Source organism: Mustela putorius, unplaced genomic scaffold (assembly GCF_011764305.1).
Source record: "Mustela putorius furo isolate JIRA1106 unplaced genomic scaffold, ASM1176430v1.1 tig00003834_pilon_pilon_pilon, whole genome shotgun sequence".
Classification (NCBI taxonomy): Eukaryota; Metazoa; Chordata; class Mammalia; order Carnivora; family Mustelidae; genus Mustela; species Mustela putorius.
In genome coordinates this window covers 25,397,861-25,421,176 of record NW_025421987.1, presented here as the reverse complement: position 1 = coordinate 25,421,176, position 23,316 = coordinate 25,397,861, and the positions used below count along the sequence as shown (strand labels likewise).

General features: G+C 41.7%; 1 protein-coding gene across 12 annotated transcripts in view; it reads right to left on the bottom strand.

Annotated features, from left to right (window-relative positions):
• The window catches only part of ST3GAL6 (ST3 beta-galactoside alpha-2,3-sialyltransferase 6), a 77,961-nt gene that overhangs the window by 2,294 nt on the left and 52,351 nt on the right, over nucleotides 1–23,316 (bottom strand). For 10 of the 12 annotated variants that reach the window (XM_045088254.1, XM_004771909.3, XM_004771912.3 and 7 more), the window contains 7 exons: nucleotides 22,454–22,553; nucleotides 19,645–19,722; nucleotides 17,568–17,671; nucleotides 16,506–16,569; nucleotides 6,183–6,278; nucleotides 3,170–3,356; nucleotides 2,929–3,066 (listed from right to left, as the gene is read on the bottom strand). In XM_045088254.1, the coding sequence (XP_044944189.1) occupies nucleotides 2,929–3,066; nucleotides 3,170–3,356; nucleotides 6,183–6,278; nucleotides 16,506–16,569; nucleotides 17,568–17,671; nucleotides 19,645–19,722; nucleotides 22,454–22,542 (756 nt within the window). In that variant the 5' untranslated portion in view covers nucleotides 22,543–22,553. Of the gene's footprint in view, nucleotides 1–2,928; nucleotides 3,067–3,169; nucleotides 3,357–6,182; nucleotides 6,279–16,505; nucleotides 16,570–17,567; nucleotides 17,672–19,644; nucleotides 19,723–21,421; nucleotides 21,537–22,453; nucleotides 22,554–23,316 lie in introns of those variants that run through there. The other 2 variants (XM_004771914.3, XM_013045597.2) reach the window with 2 other exon arrangements.

Here is a 23,316-nt window from a genome sequence, read left to right as displayed (position 1 = left end):
GGTTTTTTAAAACTCAAACAAGATGTTTCCAGAACTGGGTGACCTCATCTTATAAAACGAGGACTTCTGAACACGTACCAGGTGAGAAATACCTAAGATAAACCCTCATCGTGTCTAAGACCCAAACCCCGGTTAATTTCCTAACTCTGAAAAGCATATAAATGTGATGAAAATCTTAGAAAATCTTTCAAATAAAACTTAACTATAGTATTAGCCCAGAGGACAACTATCAAATGAAGAAAAGGCTCAGGGAAAAGGATGCTGCTGCCTCCTTTTATAACACATGCTGAGTCAGGCTTCCTGTGCAAACAGCAGCACCTGCGGATTTCCAACCCATACAGGAAACGGAAGGACAGGTTAACTCGCTAATGGATGGGATCATGGTAAGTAAGAGGCTCCACATAAGCCTTAAAAGAGATCCCTTTTACAATTCTGATAATTTAACCAGCTCTGGGGAAAGACTAGTCAATTAACTTCAATGGCAAATAGTAAGATTCTGACTTCTATAGAAAATAAAAAGTCCAGATGTATACAGAGTAATGTCACAGTCTCCACTCGATCATTATCACTTTAAAAATCAAAAAGGAAAGAAACCAAGCATCCCCCTCACATACACATATCTCCTAAAAATGCATTAACAGATGTTTGACAGAAGGATTTTCATTCTGTGTTAATTCTCACCGGTATGGCCTTTAAAGGCAAAAACAAAATACATCTTAACACAGCCATCTAAGGAGATTTCCTTTCCATCAAGGTGTGACTTACAGATTCCATGGAAATGACACATTATGATTTTGAGGAGGAAAAGAAAATACCCAAGAAGCACAAAAATATCAAATAAACTCCAGGAGGCAAGCTCCTCTGAAAATTTAACTACCTTTTGCATAAGCTTTTCTTTACCCCATGCCTTATGATGAACACCATAAGCCTTTGCCATCTGCTAGAAACGGAAATTAGTGGTCGGGTTAACAACCCGGGAGTCATTCAGCCTCACTGATCCCAATACTCTTTCCCTCCCCATCGTGTCCTCCACTTCCTTTCCTCATGCCTTGGAGGCCTTCATCCATCATTATAATCCTTCCGTTTTCTGCACCCACAGACAGAAATAGCTCATCACCTGACAGAATCTTAACCCCGGCTCACCCCACAACCAAGCAGCATAACAAGCCAAAAGAAAACACCATACGTGCTCAGGTACACGTGACGTTTATGTCCAAAGTCTCAAGTGGCCGTGCAGTACTCCCCTAGCAAATTTCCATTCTTATTCTCCAAGGTGACAATTTTATTCCTTTATATCCAACAGCCTCATCCTCCTTCCTCCTTTAAACCTACCACTGAATCCTCATTTCACTAACAGAAACAGAAGAGCTATCTATACCAGCTCCCCAACTTCCCAACCTACCTTCAGTTTGACCTGTACTTTCAGCGCTCCTTCCATGGATGCGATGTGCCTGTCCCTGCCTCCGGCCAACCTCGCCCCTCGTGGCCAACCTCGCCCCTCGTGCACTCTTTCCTCCCGTCTCTTCTCTGCCACCAAATCTGCATCTACAATGACCCCCTTGCGCTCATCATTTTCTTCTGTCCAATCGTTCTCTCCATCATATAAACATGGCATCTGGCTTTAAAACAACCACAAAAGCAACCATCCTTGATCCCATGGCTTCCAACCATTTCTGTGCTCCCTTTCCCAACAAAACTCTGAAGATTTGCCTCCACTTGCTCCTGTCCCATGTTCTCTTTAACCTAATTCAAGCAGGCCTCTCTTCCTGTTTTTTTTTTTTTCTCTTGTCCACATCATCCATATGACTTCACATTTCCAGAACCAGGCTTTATGCTTTTTGACTTGGGAATTCCACTTCTAGGAGTCTATTATACAAAAATCACAAAAGTGGGCTGAAAATCCCTATAATCACATGCATTTCTAAATAATTTAGAGGAAAAAAGCTGGATATAAATGGAAAGATCTATAAAGAGAATAGTTAAATGGAGGGGGGAAATGGCAGAAAAAAAGCTTAAGGAATAATGAGAGTTACAGGGTGAAAAGGATGATTTCCTTTATTTTTATATATATAAATATATAATAACAGAATATATTAATATATAATTTAAACAAAATATACTTGATATATATTCTTTTATAAGTGGTTTCATTAAAAGCATTAGAATCTAGTAATTCTGAAGTTTAGAATTTTTTTTATCATACTAAAAAAAAGAAGATACGTGAGGTGTATTTATTTCTTTGGATTTTCCCTGATTACAAAAAGAAACCCTCATTTCAGCAGAGACATTATGTCACAGTTTCTCAAGCTTGAAATGAAAAACCTATCCCTGCCACTGTATGGGTCCAGAGGGTACTGTCTTCTAGGGAATGTAAACAAAAGGGCTACAAGAGCCAAAGTTGGTAAGACTTTTTAATTGAAGAATTCGGAGTTTCAACATTTCCTCAGAATTCAGTGCCAGTATCTCTATTACCACAGAAATATTTCTGAACCATCCTGTCCCTTCCTCACCTTCCCACCAGCTTTCCTGTGATATTTTTATCAGAGCCCTTGAGTTCTTTTTAGCCTGAATAGTCTTGTGCTTGTCCCGAAGCCCCGTCCCGCTACTCTGAGCAGAGCCTGCCCAGCAGCGCCCCCACCAGTCAGTCTCTCCTCATCGCAGAACTCTGCAGATGGAGGTTAGGAGAAATGAGTCGTTGGAGCCTGTAAGAGGAGACCCCAGAAGGGCTCCGCAAGGGCGAGGTAGGGGGGACCAGAACACTCCAGTTCTTTCCTTGCAATCTAAAAAAAACATAATACCCACAGACACCTAATTTCACTACCGCCACCTCATGAGTCATGGTTCTCATTCTTTCTGAGAACCCTATGATCTCTCCACCCTACCCTAGCCAGATCTTTAGCTTGGAACTGTGCAAAGCAAAATACATACCTGATTTTTGGGAAACACTTTTGGGAAGTGAAGCAGTTCATAAGCTGCCATTCTGATAATGAAAGGATCTAATATTCTGATTTGATAAGGTTTATAGATCAAGTTTAAGGCTGGTTTCTTCCAAAAACCATTAATGTTCTGAAATAAAGTAAGAACACAGAAAACAGAACATTGTGGTGGTCTTTTTTTTTTTAATGGAAAAAAAACAAAAACTGAAGGCAGATCAATGTTGCCAACTTACTATTTTGCCACCCGTCAACAAGTCCCACAGCCACTTTAAATCAAGCGGCTTAAAAGCAGTGAGAACCGCCGTAGTATTAGGATCGTTGTGATTGGGATCTGAAAAAACAGATTCTGGATAAAAAAGTCGGAAGGTTGTCCTTCTCCCAACTTCCTCTTCATGTCCTAAAACAGGACCATTATTCATTCTGTGGGTAGTAAAACACACAAAATATGTAGACCACGTGTAGTATGTGCCAATTCCATCACAAGTTACAGAACTTTCAGAATAGGACAAACAGCAGTAGCCATGGGTCCAGTGCTTAAAGCTACAAGACAAGGTTTTTAAGACAACTTTTTAAAATTCCTATTTTTAAGGTAATAATTTCCTTTCATGAAACAGCTGCTTGATTTAAGGCAGAAATGTTCATCTGGATTTGAACAGTAATTGTGGGGCCACGATAATTCAGTCCCACCTCCAGGAAAACCAAAGACTAAATAAAACAATGGGAACACAGAACCACAGAATACTAGAGTTAAAAAAGACCTCGGAGTACATCCAGACAAAACTCCTTGGAGAAGGGCCCTGCAGAGGGAGGGAAAGTTACTTGTCCAAGGTTACACAGTCATGTAGCACATGGACTGACAGACAAGAATCACACCGAAGGTGATCTGAAGACCCATTAAAATTGTTGAGCTCTGTAATACAGTGATAATATAAAACTGCCGTATTATACCCACTCACAACCAAATAAATGTTACTGCTAGAGTGAATTAAAGAACCACAAAGGATCCACGGTAGGGTTTGTTTTATGCTCAGTGCCAAAGTTAGACATGCACTATTTACACATACACTATGAAGGCATGCTATTAAAAGGAATGCTTTGTTTCCAAAACGGTGTCCCCTGGGAGGATAAATACTGTTTCACCCTTTGCCACTGACTCCATGTAATGTAAGACAGTCTCAACACTTGAAATGACTTTCATAAACGCTGTGCCCGTAGCAGTCTCCCACAAGGGTTTGCTGTGGTTCTGGATGATCAAACGTTTAGACAATTAAAGGTAAGGAAACCTGTGTTTTAAAACTGTCACATGGATAAATTTTCATGGCTTCCTCAAAACAGTGAACAGAAAATAAGGTGACCTCACTATGCAGAAGTACTTGGCAGCTCGTAACCCAGCAAAACCCCCACGGACTGTCAGGTCATCCTAACCCACTGCCCCTCTCTTCAAAAGACTATTCATAGCCATTCCCAACACACACAACCCAGAATGACCTTACTTCAACCTTTCAGTGAAACGCCCTCATTTTCCTGCCACTCCATCTGTGGGACTCTTGGTAGCCGTAGCTACAATCCCAGTTTTTCTTTCTATTACAAAGGACCAACCGCACTTACGCTCAAGCCCCATCCCAGCTTGCTACCACACCCATCTCTTCACTCATTTTTCATCAGCTTACCAACATGCTCTAGAATTTCCTATCTTTATAAAAGGAACAAAACAAAACAGCCTCCTTTGGTTCTGTAACTATCTCCAGCTACCATCTCATTTCTCAACTCCACAGCAAAATTCCAGAGAATTGCCTACATGGGTTTCTCAATTTCTCACCGGTCATTCTCTCCTCAAACCACTCTGGTTGGGCCACTCCCCCATCAGGTCTCCACGTCTGCCTTTGCCAAGAGTATGAGTGAGCCTCAGGTTCTAAGTCCAACAGTGAACTCTCTTATCTTGCATGACCTCTGGCCAGCACTGGTCATGGTTGACCCCTTCTCCTCTCTTTTAAAACACTTCCTACCTCACTGGTGGATCCTCCTCCCTCTCTTTTATTCCTTTTTTCTTTTTTTTCACTCAACCTCCAAGTATAGAATATCTCAAGACTCCGTCCTGGGACCTCTGCTCTGTTTCTCCCTGGGAAATCTTGCCGATACCATGGTTTAATATAGCCCATAGGCTGTTTACCATCGAGCCTTTAACCTGTTTAACCAAATGCCTACTTGACTTAACACTACACATCTAATAAGCATCTCCAACCTAACATGTTCACACAGAAATCTTGATTTTTCCTTTAAGATCTTCCTACCCTAGTCTTCCCCCAATTCAATAAATAGTACCTCTATCCAATCTCTTAAGCTGAAAACCCAGAAGGCGTTATGTGGTTCCTTTATTCCCATCTCTCCTCACATCTAACATCAGCAAATCCTGAGAACTCTACCTCGAGAACATGTCTCAGTCTATCCACTTCCATCCTTCCCTGTCATGACAATCCTTTTCTGAGCCGCCATCGTCTGCCTGAATATAGCCACCTAACTGGTTTCTTCATTTCTACCCTTGTCCCTCATATCCCATTGTCCATGCTACAGCCAAGTAATTTTAAAAATATAACCAGATCAAATTGCTCTTTTGCTTAAAAATCTTCAAAGGTTTCCTATTATACTTAAAATCCAAGTACTTACACAGACCTATACAGCCTCCTTCCTCTGCGGCTTCTGACTGTTCCACTCTCCCTGAGCTGGCTGCCCTCCTACCTCACTGGTGTTCTTGCTACTCTTCTCAAACCCAGGCTCATAGCCTCCCTGCACTAAATATTCTTGGTGCCCGGATTGCTCTTCCCTAGTCTTCGTACGGCTGGTACTATAACGGTCACTTGGGTCCATCTCAGAGGTCTTCTCCTCAAAGTGGTCACCCATCCATTCTCAAGTGGCTATTCAATCACTGTCACATATGTTTTAACTGTTTGTATGGCATTTATTTTTGTATTTCCTTATTTCTTTCATTACTGTTTTCTTCTCTTCATTACAGTGAAAACCCCACACAGAGCAAGAAACTTGTTCTTATTCAGTGCTATACACCCTGTTGCTAAAATTCTGCCTGGCATATTAAGGAGACTTCACAAATATTTTCTAAGTGAATGAGCTGAAAAATCTAGGCCTAGTCTAGTCGATGCCTGAGAGACTGGTTGTGTTAATGTACTTAAATATATCTAAGCGATCATCTTTTGAAACAATTCCAAGTTAGCAAATAGAAAATATATTTACCTTATTATTACATCATAGGAGTCAATTTTTTCTCCTAATGTCTTATTCTTCAAAACTCCTCCATTACCAACCACCACGCACTTTTTACATGGCACACTGTTGGGCAAAAAGACATGCGAAAGGTTGAGCCATCTTTCACATAACTGGCTGATTCCAAGAATTCGTTCAAACTTTCCAGAACCCAATGCCAAATTTCATTTGTTGCACAAGTAGAAAAAGAACCAATTGTCCAGGTCTAGGGTTATATTAGAAAGATATAGGATTTAAGAAGTAACATTCCACAGGAAGCATATGATCATAAGCAACTAACAGTTGCTTATGAGTCCATTCGTGTTCCCTCATTTGATTCTCATAACCACCTGCTGAGATAAGTAAGCCCATTATTTTCATTTTACAAATGAAGAAAGGCATTCAGAGAAGTGTTAGTTAACATTTCAAAGCCATACTCCCAAGAGGCAGAATCAGGATTCACATCCAGACCCTCGAACAACAAAAATACCACTTGGCCTACAATTCTGCATGTTAATATTGATACAAGTGTGTATACATGACATAGCTGTCCATTTTTTCACCAGCATTTCTCACTCCCTGAGAATACTGAGGTTCTAGCTCTGGGTCACTGTTGTGTCTTATCAGTGTGGAGACAGCTTGGAATCTGGTGGGGAAGGTGTATCTTCCCCGGTCCTGCCCATGAGCACTTCAATTCCCCAAACATGTACTGCCTCTTGGAGCTTAACCAATATAAACTAAAAGTTCACGCTGTGTCCCTAGCAGAGAGCTTTCAAGTAGATGATGAAGTGGGACTTCCTGTTGCTGGCTGGGATCAGCCTAGAACCATGCACTGTGCACCATCAGCTTTCAGCAAACCCAGCCTGGCCCTTCTGTTTCCAGGCTCTCACCACCTCCCGGCCAGGCCTTAAGAAATGACAATACAGATCCTTCTCCTTTACGGGGCATGACATAACAGAGTGGAAGCCTGCTAAGACTGTCCTTCCAAGACCATCATGATGCAAAAGTATAAAGAAAGAAACTGTTTCTCTAAAAACCATGAAATAAAGCAGACCAAATGAACTCTAGACCTTAAGGCATTTAGGAAATTAATGAGTAGCAAAATTCACAAATACTGTAGAACATGTAAACTTAGAGGGGTATCTGGTTGGCTCAGTTGGAAGAACATGTGGCTCCTGACTTTGGGGCCATGAATTCAAGCCCACATTGGGTGTAGAACTTAAAAATAAATAATTATAGAGAATGCAGGAATATAGGAATAATTAGAAAAAGCCACACACTGGCCCTATCAGGTTAAAAAGAGTATATATAATGTACCCACTGAACATACAGAGGCATTAAGTTGACCTTTTCTCATTAGAATTTGCTTAACTCACCTATCTGGTGAGTTTTTAGTACTAGAAAATGCTTTTTCACACATTTTAATTTAGGGCTTTTAGCTCCCCACTTAATGAGTCAAGTCTAAGTCAGTGTCTACAGAGTCAAATCTAAGACAGTGTCACGGGGTCAGAGACTGGGTAAGGAGGACATTGTCCACGCACTCCTTGACGACGTGCCCCCAAAACTTTTATCATGGACAGATCACAATATGCTCTAGAATTCTAGGAAGGCAACTTTCTTAATGGTGCTCTGCCCTGCGACCAGGTAGCATGGACAAGACGAGAACACTGGCAAACATTCCAAACCCTTTCCCCTCTGGGCATATTGTCCTTACCCTCACCAGATCCATCTTACGAATACTCTCTAACAAGGGCAATTCTCACCTGCACAGCTTGTTTGATTCTTCCTTCCAGAACGCTGGGGTCAGTTTAATACAAAACAGAAGCTGAACCTCCTGAAATGGGCTCTACCTCCCCTGAGCAATGCTGTGGGCACTGGGGAGGGAGTCGCTAGGAACGGAGGATCGAAATACCTGCTCTGTTCCTACTGAACTGCATGGGGCTGGAGGAGAGACAGCTACCATGATGGCACCCAGATTAACCTCCTCCCTTATGGCCGGAGGCCACTTCCCAGTCCTGGCCCCAGGCACCCCAGGGGCTACAGCATTCGTGCGGTCCTGGGATATCCAGCCTGACAGCAGGCTGCCTGACTCCAACATCATCAAACATAGCATGCTGGATAGGAACTCATACCACCGTGTCTCCAGAGTTTCAACCCAGAGCCTCAATAAAGGACCTGGGACCCACAAACCTCATCTCTGAAGTGGAAACAGAATCCAGAAAGAGGCAGCTCAGTGCACCCCCAGGCAAGGCCAGTTCCCTCAGCACTGCTCAGCAATAAACCCACAGGCTGAACCCTCGTGCTCACAGGGGCTTCCTCTCAGTGTTATTTTTATCAGACTGGATTACAGCAAGTCCTCAAGCCCTAGATCACGGGTGGCCAAAAGAGTATTGTGATAAGGGAAGCAATCGTCTATCATACAAATATGTCACATTCCCAGTCCCCACTTAGGCTCAAGGTCCTGGACCTCCTCTCACAGTTCCTACCGAACCCTCCGATCAAGGGAAAAAGGAGTTGAGGTTTGGAGGCAGATCTCCACTACAAGAGCCCCCAGGATCAGCCACAGAGAGAAGGTCCTTCCTTGTATGTACACAAACCACACGGCCTCTCCCTGTTCATTGTCCCAGGAGGTCCAAGGACTTGGGAAAAATGGAAAGTAATCTTAGAGATACTGCTTCACTCAAAGGAACTCCAATTCTAAAGACACTTTACTATGGAATGGTCACCACACTTTAAGAAATTTCACTTTCTATTTTCTTCTCTGTGAGCTTTGTAGGGGGCAGCTGGAAGGAAGGCCCTTGGCCATCGAAACAGTTTGCCAATACCTCTGAAGGGAAATCTCGTCCAGGAAATTTCACTTTTCTGCCAGGTAAAGGATAATGCAAAGACCTGCACAACTTTCTGAGGATCATATATAATACTAGAAACTCTTTAAGGGGCATTCCTAGGACTACTCTTCGGCAACAGCATCTCATCTACAGCTAATTTTCACAATGCCCCCATGACTCTGGGAACTATGTACTGATACAGTCTGAACCACACAGCTCACAACGCTCTCCCCAGCAGGGACCCATCTCACCAAAAATGTGATTCATCATCTCCTTGGCTTCATCCACCTGGTCTGGGCTCCTGGATTCCCTTGCATCCTGAGGTGTGAAACAGTAACTTCCAGGGTCCTTTAGGTGACTGTATAACTCTACCATATTTAATGAATACCACTTCCATGCACAAATAGTTACAGACAATTGTGAGTCCCCAGAGGACAAGAATAGTCTCCTTTATATTACTGTACCTTCCTGTCTTTAACTTCCTGATTCATAGGCTGTGCACTTTAGAAATTGGTTTGGTTGTTACCAAACAATCGATGACTGTTTTCTCACATTGTGTTTGGAAAAGGAGGTATCTGTTCTTCCTTCTCCCCCTCCAGAAACGGGTAGGGAAATACACATGCCCCAAACCGCTCACCCAGAAAACAAAATCATTCCAGAGTGCCTGAACCTGTTAATGGAAAACCTGAAAAAGTGCTGAAATAGTCATGGTGAGGGATTACACTTCCCCCACGTGAACGGCAGGCTTCTCATCAAGCCGGGCAAACCCAGAAGATTGGCTACCTTAGGCAGAGGTAAACATCGACAACCATCAAGACAGAGAAAGTAAACATGAATCGCCCATTTCAAATGATCTGTGACCTGTCTTCTGAATGCTTTCTGACATTCATTTTTCCTGTCAGTAGCATCACTCACATTAAAATATATTACTACATCTTCAGTGTAACAATCTTGTGCAGATCCCACTGGCCATTTTCCCAACACCCATTACCCTGCATGCCTGCTCACAGAGCCCTGCTTTCACAAGCCTAACAGTCGCTGGTCTGGAGTGGCCCCATGACCCCACTTTGGGCAGAAAGGTATTAGAGAAGTCTATTAGAAGCTCTAGAAAAGATTTTACCCAGAGCAAGAGCATGGTTTGAAAGTTCTTCTCTTGACTGAAAACAGAGGGAAGAATGGGTGGGTTAGTGATGCAGGCACTGAGACATTTTGGAGCCTGGGCTCTTTTTCATAGACAACTGCTGAAGTCCATATCTTTTTCCTCTTTGTAGGTTGTCTAAGGCCATGCTCCCGCCCTGGCTGGATGCCCATCTGACCCAGCTCTGCTGAAACAACATTAATGGATCCTGCCTGGGTGAACTACGAGGCAGCTGTCACAAATCCCTGCCCATTTAGCAAGCAATGGACTTAGCACAGGGCTTCGATTAGGTAAGATATTTGTGTGTGGTTACTCTACAACCATCAAAGCAGGACTCAAGCGTGCTTCACAGAATGTGGCAGCTTTCAGAAGGCGATGGTGGCAGCAGGAGGTGGAGAGCTGGCTCATGCATTTGCGTGGGAGCTAACAGTTCGTGATTCAGGGTTTCTGCCGCTCTGGCCAAGGGAGAGCATGTCCCACTAAGGTAATGGCAGCATTCCGGGGACCTGGGTATAGACCAGAGCTCAGGAGCTACATGGACACCCAAAATGGACCTCATAACAGGGGCACATTTAAGTGTCGCTTTTCTGTGATGCAATTTCTTTAAATACCCTCAATGGTTAATGAAGTGGGTCAAACATGGACACCTCGTGTGAGCTGTGCTTTGGAGCAGAAAGAGAAGAACCCGAGCCCCCTGAGAAATCCACAGCAGCGGCACATGGAAAAGACAGCAAGAGAACCGAAGTTGTCACTCTGAACCGCTGGTTCACGGTACCTTCTGAACAAAGTGCCACAGAGGCTAGAAAGGAACCTAGAGGCTACCTCAAACACCCCACCTCTTTTTATAAAGCACTTTATTTGGTGGGTGGGGAGGGGTGCCTGGACAGGTCAGTTAAGTGCCCAACCTTTTATTTCAGCTCATGTCACAATCTCAGGGTTTTGAGATCGAGTCCCACATCAGGCTAACACACTGGGCTTGGAAGCTGCTAAAAATTCTCTCTCTCCCTCACCCTCTCCCCCAACCCCCAGCTCTCTCTAGGAATAAATAAATAAATAAATAGATAGATAGATAGATAGATAGATAAATAAATAAATAAAGCATCTCCTCTGCTGCCTAAGTCCTGGCCTGATAGCCCATCTGAGCATTTCCGTAACAGGAAGAATATGAAAACAAAACAAAACAAAACCAACATGAAAAGGGTTGCTCCAATTGTTTTTAAAAAATGGTTTGTCTTTTTGAAAGGAGCTAGAAGTGGTGGTTGCATAACTTTGTGAATGTACTAAATGCCACTGAACTGTCTACTTTAAAATGGTTCGTTTTATGTAAATTTCATCTCAACTGAAAAAAGTGGTTTGGAAAACAAATTATACTGCTTCTCCCTCTCCTACTCCCCCTGCTGTGCTCCCTCTCTCACTGGGTCTCTGTCAAATAAATAAAACTGAAAAAAAATTAAAAAGTGGCTTGTCAACATTTGAGACTTTTTCCCTTTGCCATACTTGCTGGCTCAGTGCCAGTGCTTGAACTTCAGGTGAGAGATGAGCAAAGAAAAATGTTTTCCGATAGTATCTATTCAGAGAAGATTCTACCGAGATCAGGTATCTTTAAGAGAAAAAAAAGTCCGATTTAACATATATGTGTTTTTAATGAACTTACTCATGTACCCAGAGATGTTTTGGTTTAACCCTGCCAGAATATTAAAGTTCATCTGGTTAAAAATGGTTTGAGGTTAAGGATAAAGGCATAAACTATGTAATATACTATATATATATATATATATATATATATATATATAATATAATATAATACATATATGTAATATATAATGCATGGAAATCCTAAAGAATATGTCCAAAAGAATTCACAGTTCCAGAATTCTCTTGCTCTTATTCTTATCTCTTCAGATGATGCTCAGTTCAAGACATTCAATTTCTCCTCTTTTCTCTGCTTGTTAAAATGTGGAGGGAGGTCCTGAGACCAGACGTCTGCAGACCTCCACATAACCTTCCTTATCACCTCAGTTCTCTCACCTTTCAAATGAGGGAGTTGGAGCAGATCTCCACCCTTCCTGCCTCTGACCATCTCCAGCATCCACCACTTTGCTTTAGAATCTGGCTCCCTGGACTTCACAGAACAGGACAGTGTCCAGTGTTCAGGGTCCAGTGTCTACCCCACCCCAACCTGCTGGGCCATCACTCAGGAGAGAAACTCAAACAATACGAAGGAGAAAGTCCAATAAAAATACTTAAAATAAGAAGAAAAATAAAATGAGTAATACACTGTCCCATTGCAAGTCACCCTCTTTTCACAGAGAACAGAGGATCCCTGTCACAAAACTAGGGGGAAAAGCAATCTTCTATAACGCAGATATTTTTCTAACAGATATGATTACACAAAGGGAGGCAAATTATTATAATTACTAAATGACCAAAAACTTAGAAAATGTACAGGTGAGTCTGGTTTGTTTTTTTTTTTTGGTTTGGTTTGTGTTTTGGTGGCAAACCAGGAGTGGATAGCCAAGGAGGAGGCAGAACAGAGAACAAGCCTGGAATGGTTTAGCTCCAGGAGTCTTTCACACAAGTGTCATGGCCAAAGACACACACTCCTGTTCCCTTCCTTGTTTATCTCCTGACCAACTTCTTCATGGTATTAGCTTCAGGAAAAGGTTCTCTCTGCCTGAGAATTACTCTACTAACATTACCGACCAATATGGCATATGTAACAAGTCCTTCATGAGGGGGGTGCCTGAGTGGCTCAGTCAGTTACATAGCTGACTCTTGATTTCAGTTCATGTCACGATCTCAGTGTGATGGGACTGAGCCCTGTATCGGGCTCTGCACTCACTATGGATTCTACCTGAGATCCCCTCTGCCCCCCAAGTTGCATGTGGGCTCTCTCTCAAATAAAATCTTTTTTAAAAAAGTCAAATTCATAAAATAATACATAAAATTTAAAAACTTTAAAAAATGCCACTTCAAAATGAACTACAACACCAATATGTTTCAACAGCTTTCACGGGTGATCAATTCTCCAAGAGGCAAACCACAGTTGGCTTCCTCAAGCACTCAGCTAGGTTGGTATAGTCATGTAACTGACTTCAGAATCCTAAATATTTGGAGACCAGTTGCCCCTCAATAAGGCTTCCTTTGTCCCTTAAAATAAGACTTTTTTTTTAATGTGGGCACACAGCCACTTTTAATAAAGACAACTTTTTTTTTCTTTTAAAGCTACATTTCTCGCCCACCTTCCAGCTCAGTATGACCTTGTGATTATATCCCTAGCCAATGGGATACAACCTAGTGGCTACTAACTGATGTTAACCACTAGCTCTCTCTGGGAGAAAAAGAGATGATAGGAGAAGCCCTGGTTTGCAGTGTTGCCCATTTCTATGGTATAAATGCCCCCAAGTGGCTAATTTCAACTTTAGACCTTGATGGCACTGAACATGGAACTGGGAAGAACTACAGCTCTCAAGCTGGTACCAACTGGCTGCAGCACACCCCTGGGCGTAAAAGAGTATTATATGTGATTTCTGGGCAATGTCCTTAAAGCAGGAGGCAAGTCTTAATGGGCAGGGGGTGGCCTTCCCCTTTGCTCCTCCCTACTGGCCAGAATGCAGCCATGATGGGTGAAGGTCCCGCCATCATACTGGATATTGAGGAGGAAGCTCTGTATATGGGAATGGCAGACTCACAACAGAACAGCCCAGGTCCCTGCCGATCATCCTAGAAGACTGGCTCTGGAACGTCAACATGCAGGCTTCATTTATGTCACACCTGTGAGAAAGGGGAAGCTTCCCATATTGTAAACACATCTGATATTTAGAGCTTTGCCATTCACTGTGCAATGTGTCCCAACGGAGGGCATCACACAAGCGAAGGAATGCAAGGGAACAAAACTAGGACTTAGATCTGGTAGAACTGAAAGGATTTGGATTTGAAACAATGACAAAATGTCTAAACCTTTCTGGAAGGGACACAGAGGACAGAGGGAGAATAAAATCCGTGAAGAGAGCAACCCACAGAGCAGAAGGGACTGGAAAGGCCGAGTTCCCCCTCTCTCCTGCTCAGCCCTGCCCAACCTACAGACCTATACAAATAGAGAGAGCAACCTATACCCTCCCAGGCCCATGAAGCTTCCACCAGGCCTGTGTGTGGCCACCTCCTGACACCTTGGCTGGGGTAGTCCACCCCCTGCCTGAAAAAGAGACTGTTCTCCGGTCTGCTTCCTCTTGAGCAATTTTCCCAGGTGGAGAAGAGAAATGGGAGATGTTTAAGGTCATATATGGTGACCAAAGTGAGATGACTCAGAGGCAACAATAAGGTAGTTTTGTATATTCTGCCCTTCTGGAGTTTATATAAAGTACACTACTCAGGCACGGATTGGTCTGTTATAGTCTTTGTGTTGTACAGTGGCTTCCAGAGAAATGCAGAATGACTTGCTTAAAATATAGGTATAATTTACTATTACATGTGAACCCATCCCAAAAGTTAATATGCACAGCGAATGTAGTAGTGTCATAAGTGTATTCTGATCTGCTTTCAAAATACTCTTTCTCAAGTCCCTAGGAAACAGGTTTGCACAGTCAAACAAGCCATTCAGCAACGCCGACTCAGTATCTGAACGCATCCCCTGTGCGCACTCTGCGGGCATCCTACAAGGACATTCTCCATTCCCTCTCTACCTGAAAAGTCTCTGACTGCATTATTTTATTCTACTTCGACCCTGGACAACTTCAGACTCAAGGGCTCCTGTGCGATCAGCAAGATCTTTAATCCCTCCTCACCACCCATACCCACCTCTCCTAATTCGGGTGATGCTCAGAGCCTGACACGGGTTGACGGTGGGGGTGGGGGACATGCTCAGTGACAAAGGACAAAGGGTGGGGAACAGCAAGGTCAAGTCAGCAAGAAGAGAGGGAAGAGCCTGCCTGAGGGACACACAGATGATGAACACCTGTGTGAGAAGGGCTTCTGAAAGCAACTACATACAGTACAACATAGTTCTAAAAAACCAGGAAAGAATGAAACTTCTTGTCGCACCCCCTACCCCAAGAATCCTGACCGTAGCTCACATTTACAGGGACAAGGATCTTGTGATGGTTACTCTTATGTCAAACATTCAGGCACTGGACAGAACTCTCTAGATTCACATCCTGGCTCCAGCATTTGCTGACTGCAGCAAACTATGTATGTGTGTCTAGTTTCAATTCCCCCATTAAAAAAAAAAAAAAAAAAAAGGATTGTCAGGGATAGTTTGAAGATTGATGGTAAAAATTAGGAAGCATGATAGAATGCACATTTGCCAAAGGTTTGCATAAAACAATATTCTACCCATTGGAGCTATAAAACTTTAGGTGAGGAAAGAACGTATGTGGTTGGTGTTGATATGCAATCAAAAACTGAAATTAAGTTGAAGACATAGTTTTAAATGATAACAAGTAAATACAAGCTGAAATGATCAACATTTATTACATAATCCACACTCATAATCTGGGCTCCCAGAGAAAAAGGAGATAAATTCAGACAAAATCAAGCACTGTTCCTCTAGCTATTCTGTAAAGTCTATCTCCATTTTCATACCCCTGTCCACTACCCTCACTTATGTTTCCACTAAATAGCTCCCCTGTCCTCTTGAGCAAGACGGAATATTCTGTCATTCTCCTTTTCAATGGAGGCCTGACATCTGCAGACCACCTGTACCATCCAATGGGACCACTGGCCAAATCCTAAAATGTAGCTTAAAAATTTGAGAAGAAATTCTACCTCTCTAAAAGTATACCTGCTAAGAAGTCTATCTTTAGCAATTTCATTCCTACACAGCTAACCTGACACCAGAGTATTCTACAAACTCCATGACCTTTTGCAGTCAGAAAATGTATTATCTAAATAAGCTGTTTGCTTCCCTCCAGTATAATTCTGAGTAAGAGGAAGAGAGCTGCTTCTGAAATCCAATATACAAGTGAAACTGAAAGGACCCTCATGTTAAAAAGATACATAGGAAGGTACAGGAAACAGCCTGTGGAGGGGGCTGTGAGTTGAGCAACAGAGGCTGTAAGTTAATTCTTCAGTACCAACAACTTAGAAAAGACGAATGTGGAATACAGTGTCTTGACCTGGAACTAGGACTGCTCACCATCGTAAGGCTCTCTGCAAACTTTTAAGACAACCAGTTATGTAGCTTCTAAATTAATTTTGTGTTTTATTTGAAGTATCACAGAAATAACTAGAGGTTTTAGTTATGCACAAATACTAAGGACTCTTCTTGTATGAAGACATTTTAAATTGGGGTGCACATTTTGAACCTCATTAGCTCAAACTCGTCAAACAAAAGCAAGGAAATAAACTCACTTGTCAAACTCGTCAAAGAGATCACAACTCTGCAGTTTTGAAAGAGCAAGTCGAAAATATTCCGCTAGAAAACAAATGAAATATTATAAATAAAAGGAATTATGGCTTCTTAGGTACTTAGTAAGCCATCTGTCCCCTTCCCTCCCCCAAACCCATTTCAAACTGGTAACAGCCCCAGGGGTTTATTCCATGGTGAAAATTAACAATACAGCTGCACTTAGCCAGCACTATTCAACAGGCACACTCAAAAATGCTCCGAGGACACATTACAAAAAGTACAGAAAAGAAAAAAAGAAAAGATGCTTAATCTGAAAACAATAAATATCAACGTCAAATGACATTAGTATAGAATATAGACTTCCAAACTGACATTAGTCTAGAAACCAATTTTCAGTAAATTTAGCTGTATTATTAAATTCTCTGCTGTATGTTTTTAAAACATATACATACCCACGCATACAATACACCAGGATCAGCTGAATATGCAAAATCTAACTTGGAAAACTGTAAGCCTGTCACCTCTTGGGCTTTCCGGGTCTCGCCTAGATCTACAACGTAAAGCTAGCCAGTTCCCCTGCCGACAAGCCAAGAGAAAACTATTCTGTTGTTAGTAGATAGAGGGATGGATTCTCTCTCAATATGGCAAAAGTAAAACACCCTCTGGTCAAAAGGCTGATCCAGGAGCTAGATCTTAAATTGATGGAATAAATAAAACTCAGAGGTAAAGAGGCGGAAAGGTGAGCTGGAAAGGACATTCACCCAACTCACAGGGTCACCTTGCTAATTCTACACCGGGAATCAACTAAGGCATGAGGACGCGTGAATAACAGCATGGGGCTAAATCAAAGAAAAAGCAGTTTCTCAATAAAAACAACAAATGTGCCATTATATTCTTAAATTCTACACTGCCTCAAAAAGGGGTAGGGTTTTTATATTAATATTTAATTTCCTTCATCCCATCTCCAAATCATTTCCTTTAAGGCCTTAAAATTACATAAATAGGTGGTTCACATCAAACATCATTCACATGACTAGGGCTAGGTAACGAATAATATTACTGACCTGATGTTCTTATCCCATAGGGCAAATCAAACTTATCGCTACCATACAAGGAAGCAATCTTTTTAAAATCAGCTGCACACAGAAAAGGGTGAAACTGATGAAACCTGCAAGAAAAAGAAAAAGCGATTTTCCCAAATGCCTACATTAACTGTAGCCTTCTAAAAATCACAGCTGAAGACAACTGCAGTATAGTACTCTTCCTGATATACTGACTATATGTGAATGTGTAATTATTTTTTAAATTCTTTAAAAATCACAGAATGGAATATGCAATGGAACTATACAACCAGAGTGCAAACACCTTCCAGGCTGTGGAAACAAAATTATATCATAGCTTCAGGGGCTAGAGAGTGGGAATCGAAATTCAAAAACAAACCAATACCAAGCGAAAACAAGTTAGCCACATGCAGGAAGAGACAAAGGAGGCAATAAGGGAAAATAAAAGCATGGGTGCTACGCCACTCCCCAATTTAAAATTCCATATGTACAAAGTTGTGTCAGCTGTGAAAATAAAAATATGATAAAAATTCGATGCGCCAAGGATTAAACTCTCTTCTGATATCATTCAGACTTTCTCAAGAACAAGAACTGTGGGTGCCGTCTTCTCACTGCCTGCTCTGTCCTGCACTGCTGACCCCACTCGGGTCCTGTTGCAGACAAGTGAGCAGTGTGAGGAGAGTGGGATGGGCTCCTGTCCCCGTGCCCCCAATTTTAGCACCCAGCACAGAGTAAGCAGGCTACAAATGCTTAATGAATGACTGAATGAATTTCACCTCCATACTACTTCTTTATGGAGCCAGTATGACGTAGGAAAAAAAGGTTTTTTAATTAAAGAGAAGGAACAAGTCAAACTATCGCACACTCTGACCCTCACGCTTGACCCCATTTTCCAGTCTTATCAGCTCTGCTCTCGGAGTCTAAAAACTGCAGGTGCAGATCACAGTGCCCTGGGGTTTCAGGGGCTGTATGACAAGAAGGAAATAAACTACAGTGGGATAAGGGTAACATAGCTCCGGTTTCCTTTTGGCTTTGCCACTCACGAGCCACTAACCTTGGACAAGTCCCATAAGCTTAAAGTCTTCAGAGCTACGTGAGAGCTCACACCATGTTCAGACTAAGGAAACAGGTGAGGATGAGCCTTTCCTGCTTGACGCAGGATCTGTCCGCTAGACTTAACTGTGACTGTGAGAGCACTCTCAAGGATCCAGCCTTATTTATACATGTTGGGTTCCAAGGTAAAATGCATTTATCCCAGTGTAGACTGGGTTCCAAAGTAAAACATATTCCTTTCCAGTGGTCCTAGCCATGCGTACTTGTGATCATAGGCAGAAATGTTTTCTGTACCTGCAGTTTCCTAGAGAGTTGATTTTAAAGGAATCTATAGCCCCAAGAGGTTAAGAACCAGCAATGAAAAGGTGCAGTAACATACTAAAAGAAAATAGACATTTTTGATCCTTAGTGGGTAAAATATTGAAAAGCCCATACCTGTTGTACACAATTAAAATGACCAGACTGTCATTTATCTCTATTTCTCTAGAAGCTATTGACCAGCAATCTGTCAAAGTTGAGGGAACAGAGGAAAAGAATATTTGTGGCTATTCTACAAGTGCTTTATATGGCTTTACCATATAAAGATCATTATTTACATTCCAAGTACTTCACTGAAAGTCCCTCAAAGTCAGGAAAAAGGTCTCATCATAAAGTTTAACCTAGAGGCCAGGGACAAAAAGCCACAAAATAATAAAGGTGAAAAACAACATGGGAACAACAAGGGCGGGGCAGTAAAACCCTGAAGAATAGTTCACTTTTTTATAATCAAACACAAATCAGTCTCTCTAATCTCACCTGTGTGAAAAGAATACTGGTCTGACTGAGTTCTTCAATGCCTTTGCTGAAAATATATGCAGAGCTCTGACTAAAAGCACAAAAAGAGACAGGATATTCAAGCTCTTTCCTAAATAAAGAGTGTCTACTTTCTACTGCTAAGATTTACATGAAAAAAAGTAAACAAGTGTGAAAAATGATCACAAACACGTTTTGAACATTTCGTCCGTCACAGTTTCTTTTAGATTTTTACCTCAGGAGAGAGGCAAAAGCTGGCTTCGATAAACAAGGCTGGATCTTATTTCTCCGCTTCATTTCCACAGGTGGCACCCTAGGAGACAAAAATAGGGTCAGTCAGAAACCAGAACCAGGCAGCCCGCCCAGAGGAAAACGAATGCCCTGGGAATCTGTTCAGTGCCACCACCTCAAGGCTACTCAGTCATGGAACTAAAAATTCTCACAGAAGCCCTTGAGGGAAGACAGTACCTTGCATATGTTGGAGGATGCATGGATATAAGGCAAGAGAATGAGAAAGGCTGAGGTGACAAGTGACCCAGAAGTAATTCAGTGAGCACCAAACAAAAAGCCTTCAAGTAGGGCCAGGATTACCACACTGTGGAGGCCCCAAGCAGGCTGACTTTTTAGAAGTACCCCCAACCCAGAACCTGAGAAACCCACCACACACCCATGCTCATGGCTATCTCGGTCCTCCATGCCACATCTGGGGACACCTGCCACAGAAACACAGACCTGCAGTTCCACAGACGCAGCCTTGTGATCTGGCTTCCACAAATCACACTATTCAGAGCCATATGTAACTCTCCTCTATTCTTGGCATAGGTTAGGCCCTTCTGGGTCTGCTGAATGGACTGCTTGTCTCCACAATTTAAAAGGGTATTGTGAAACAAGACAGAGCACGACAACAAAAATAAATGAAGGGAACACGGTGACAGGATCCAGATTTAGCCAGCTTCATTACTGCTTAACAAAAAAAACATGTTAATGGGGCGCCTGGGTGGCTCAGTGGGTTAAAGCCTCTGCCTTCAGCTCTGGTCATGATCTCAGGGTCCTGGGATCAAGCCCCACTCTCTGCTCACCAGGGAGCCTGCTTCCCCATCTCTCTCTTTCTGCCTGCTTCTCTACCTACTTGTGATCTCTGTCTGTCAAAAAAAGACCCATATCCTTAAAAAAAGAAGAAGAAGAAGAAGAAGAAGAAGAACATGTTAATGATCAATGATGTGAGGAACTCATCTTAAAAAACTAATCCAATTTCTTCTATAATCACAGGACTGAAACTAAAAGAATTGGTCTCAATTTTCAATTTTTTTGTTAAAAAATTCCGCATAGTTGGAACTGCTAGGTTTCTAAACTGCGAAGCTAATGAAGTCCTTATCAGAAAAGGATCTTTGGTGAATACCACAAATTACAAGAATCCCTTGATTTATATGTAAGGAAGGCATGTAAATATGGTGGACAAGGACATTATACCATAAAAACAAAATTATATTCAGAGGACAAAATGGACTATAAGCCATTACTTGGTTTCTAAGGTTATTCAAACAGAAGACCTTTTAGAAGATTGTGAAGACAAACTTTGAGTGGCTTTAAAAGGGTATCTGTCTTAAATAATTTTTAAGGAATCAAGTTCACAGCACAAAACCCACCTGGGGTAATTTCCCACGGTACTTTATGTGACTGGAGTGAGTGTGTTACCTTAAGCGTGTCATAAACACTCCTCAAACCCTGAGGACAAAAGACTGTGTAGAATTCAGATTCTTTATATTGTCTTCCTTATCATTCCCCTTGTGACACACAATAGGATTTGTAGGGAAGTAGCCATCTGGTAAACTCCCTGCTTTCTCTTCTGTTCTGTCTTCCATTACTAAGTGTGGGACAGAGATAAGATGTGGCAAAGATGGAAGGAGAGATCCCCATGGTATAACCCTCATGTAGTGTGTAATAAACCCTCGAAGTCCTCTAGCTCAGTATTTAAGTCCAAAGCCTAGAAACTTAGGTCCAAACCTACCCACCTGGCATAGGGTTTTCCCAGGGACCATCTGCCTAACTTCCTTCCATGAAGAGCATTACAATAATTTTTCAATCAACCAGTGGTGAAATAAATTCAGAAGCATCAATTTTTTTTATCTAGTAGGAAAACAAAACAAAACAAAACCCAGAAACGTGATCTAGGATCTCCTACTGAAAAACTGGCAAAGAGTAGTGACAGTTTAAGACAGGAAATTACCATGTGATTTATTTTGATATCATATACAACCATCCACTCAGGATTTAAAGATCATCAAAACTTTATTCCTAGTCAAAGGACTGACAATAAGGAAAATGATTAAAAGCTTATTTAATACGTTTTTCTTTGCAATAAAATTACCTGTACCTCTTCCAAGTTTTATATGTAACATTTAAAGTCAACACGGTTTCATAATGTACACCTATATTCACCAAATATTTTTAAACAAAGAGAACCACAGGTAGTGTCTATATTTTAATCAGTAATTTCTTATTTTAGGCTCAACAGTCAAGTACCACTGAGTCCAAAAATTATTCCATCAATTCAAGATGAAATATATATGGAATCAACATCACTGCTTCACTGAAAAGTCAATAAAAAGAAATGCTATTTTATCAGTTTTTAAACTGTTAGAGTACAACATGGGAGACACTGGAGTGGTAAAACTCCAACTTATAATGGGAAGCTATTAGAAAAGGTTCAAAATGTTAAAGAGGTTGTTTTTTGTTTGTTTGTTTTACAGGTCCCTCTAGTATCATTTGTGTGTCTCTGTGAAAGCCTAGTTTGGGAATTATTTTTAAAGAGCAAAAATAATGGGATACCCTGGGTGGCTCACTCAGTCAGTTAAGCAACTGACTTCTGGTTTCAACTCAGGTCATGATCTCAGGGTCGTGAGATCAAGCCCCGCATCACGCTCTTGTTAAGCGCAGAGTCTGCTTCAGATTCTCTCTCTCTCTGACCGTCCTCCGACTCTGTTCTCTCTCTCTCTCAAATAAATAAATTCCTTAAAAAAAAAAATAATAAAGAGCAAACTTACCAATAGACGTTTGTTCCCCATAATATACAATGCAGCACATAATAGAGAAAGACAGCACTCAGGAATATGGCCACAAGGTACCCTCTCATGGCTGGCCCAACTGAAAAACAGGAATGAAGTCCAAAGAAAAGGCAGTATTATTTGTTCCATAGATGGGTTCACGCAAAGGCTCAAATACAAGATCAGTGAACAAACACAGAGGAAAAGGAGAAGTAAATGATGTAGGGCTCTTATTTTTTGAAATATCCACTAAATTTGCAGAAAGGGAACATTTTTTCTCTCTCTCTCCTCAGCCTCTTTAGACAATACAACATAGCAGGTACAACAAACAGCACCACTGTCTCAAAGCTGGTGGCTTCCATACTACTTTCTCATGTCAGAGAAGAAAAAAACTCATTCAGAACAGAATTTTACACATATATTCCATATCCAAAACTTGTTTTGAGAAACGTTAAAAAAAATCTTTCATTCTCTCCATAGAAAGTGAATGTATGCCTTAAGATGTAAACAAACACTGCATTTCTTCAATGCTCAAAATGATTTTCAAAGCTATACATTGTAATTTTTTAAAAAGATTTTATTTATTTATTTGACAGACAGAGATCACAAGTAGGCGGAAAGGCAGGCAGAGAGAGAGAGGGAAGCAAGCTCCCTGCTGAGCAGAGAGCCCAATGTGGGGCTCGATCCCAGAACCCTGGGATCATGACCTGAACCAAAGGCAGAGGCTTTAACCCACTGAGCCACTCAGGCACCCCCTCTACATTGTAATTTTTACAGGTCCTTTGTGTAACTTTTAAATACTGGGAAGGGGGCCTGGGTGGCTCAGTAGGTTAAGTGTCCGACTCTCGATTTTGACTGAGGTC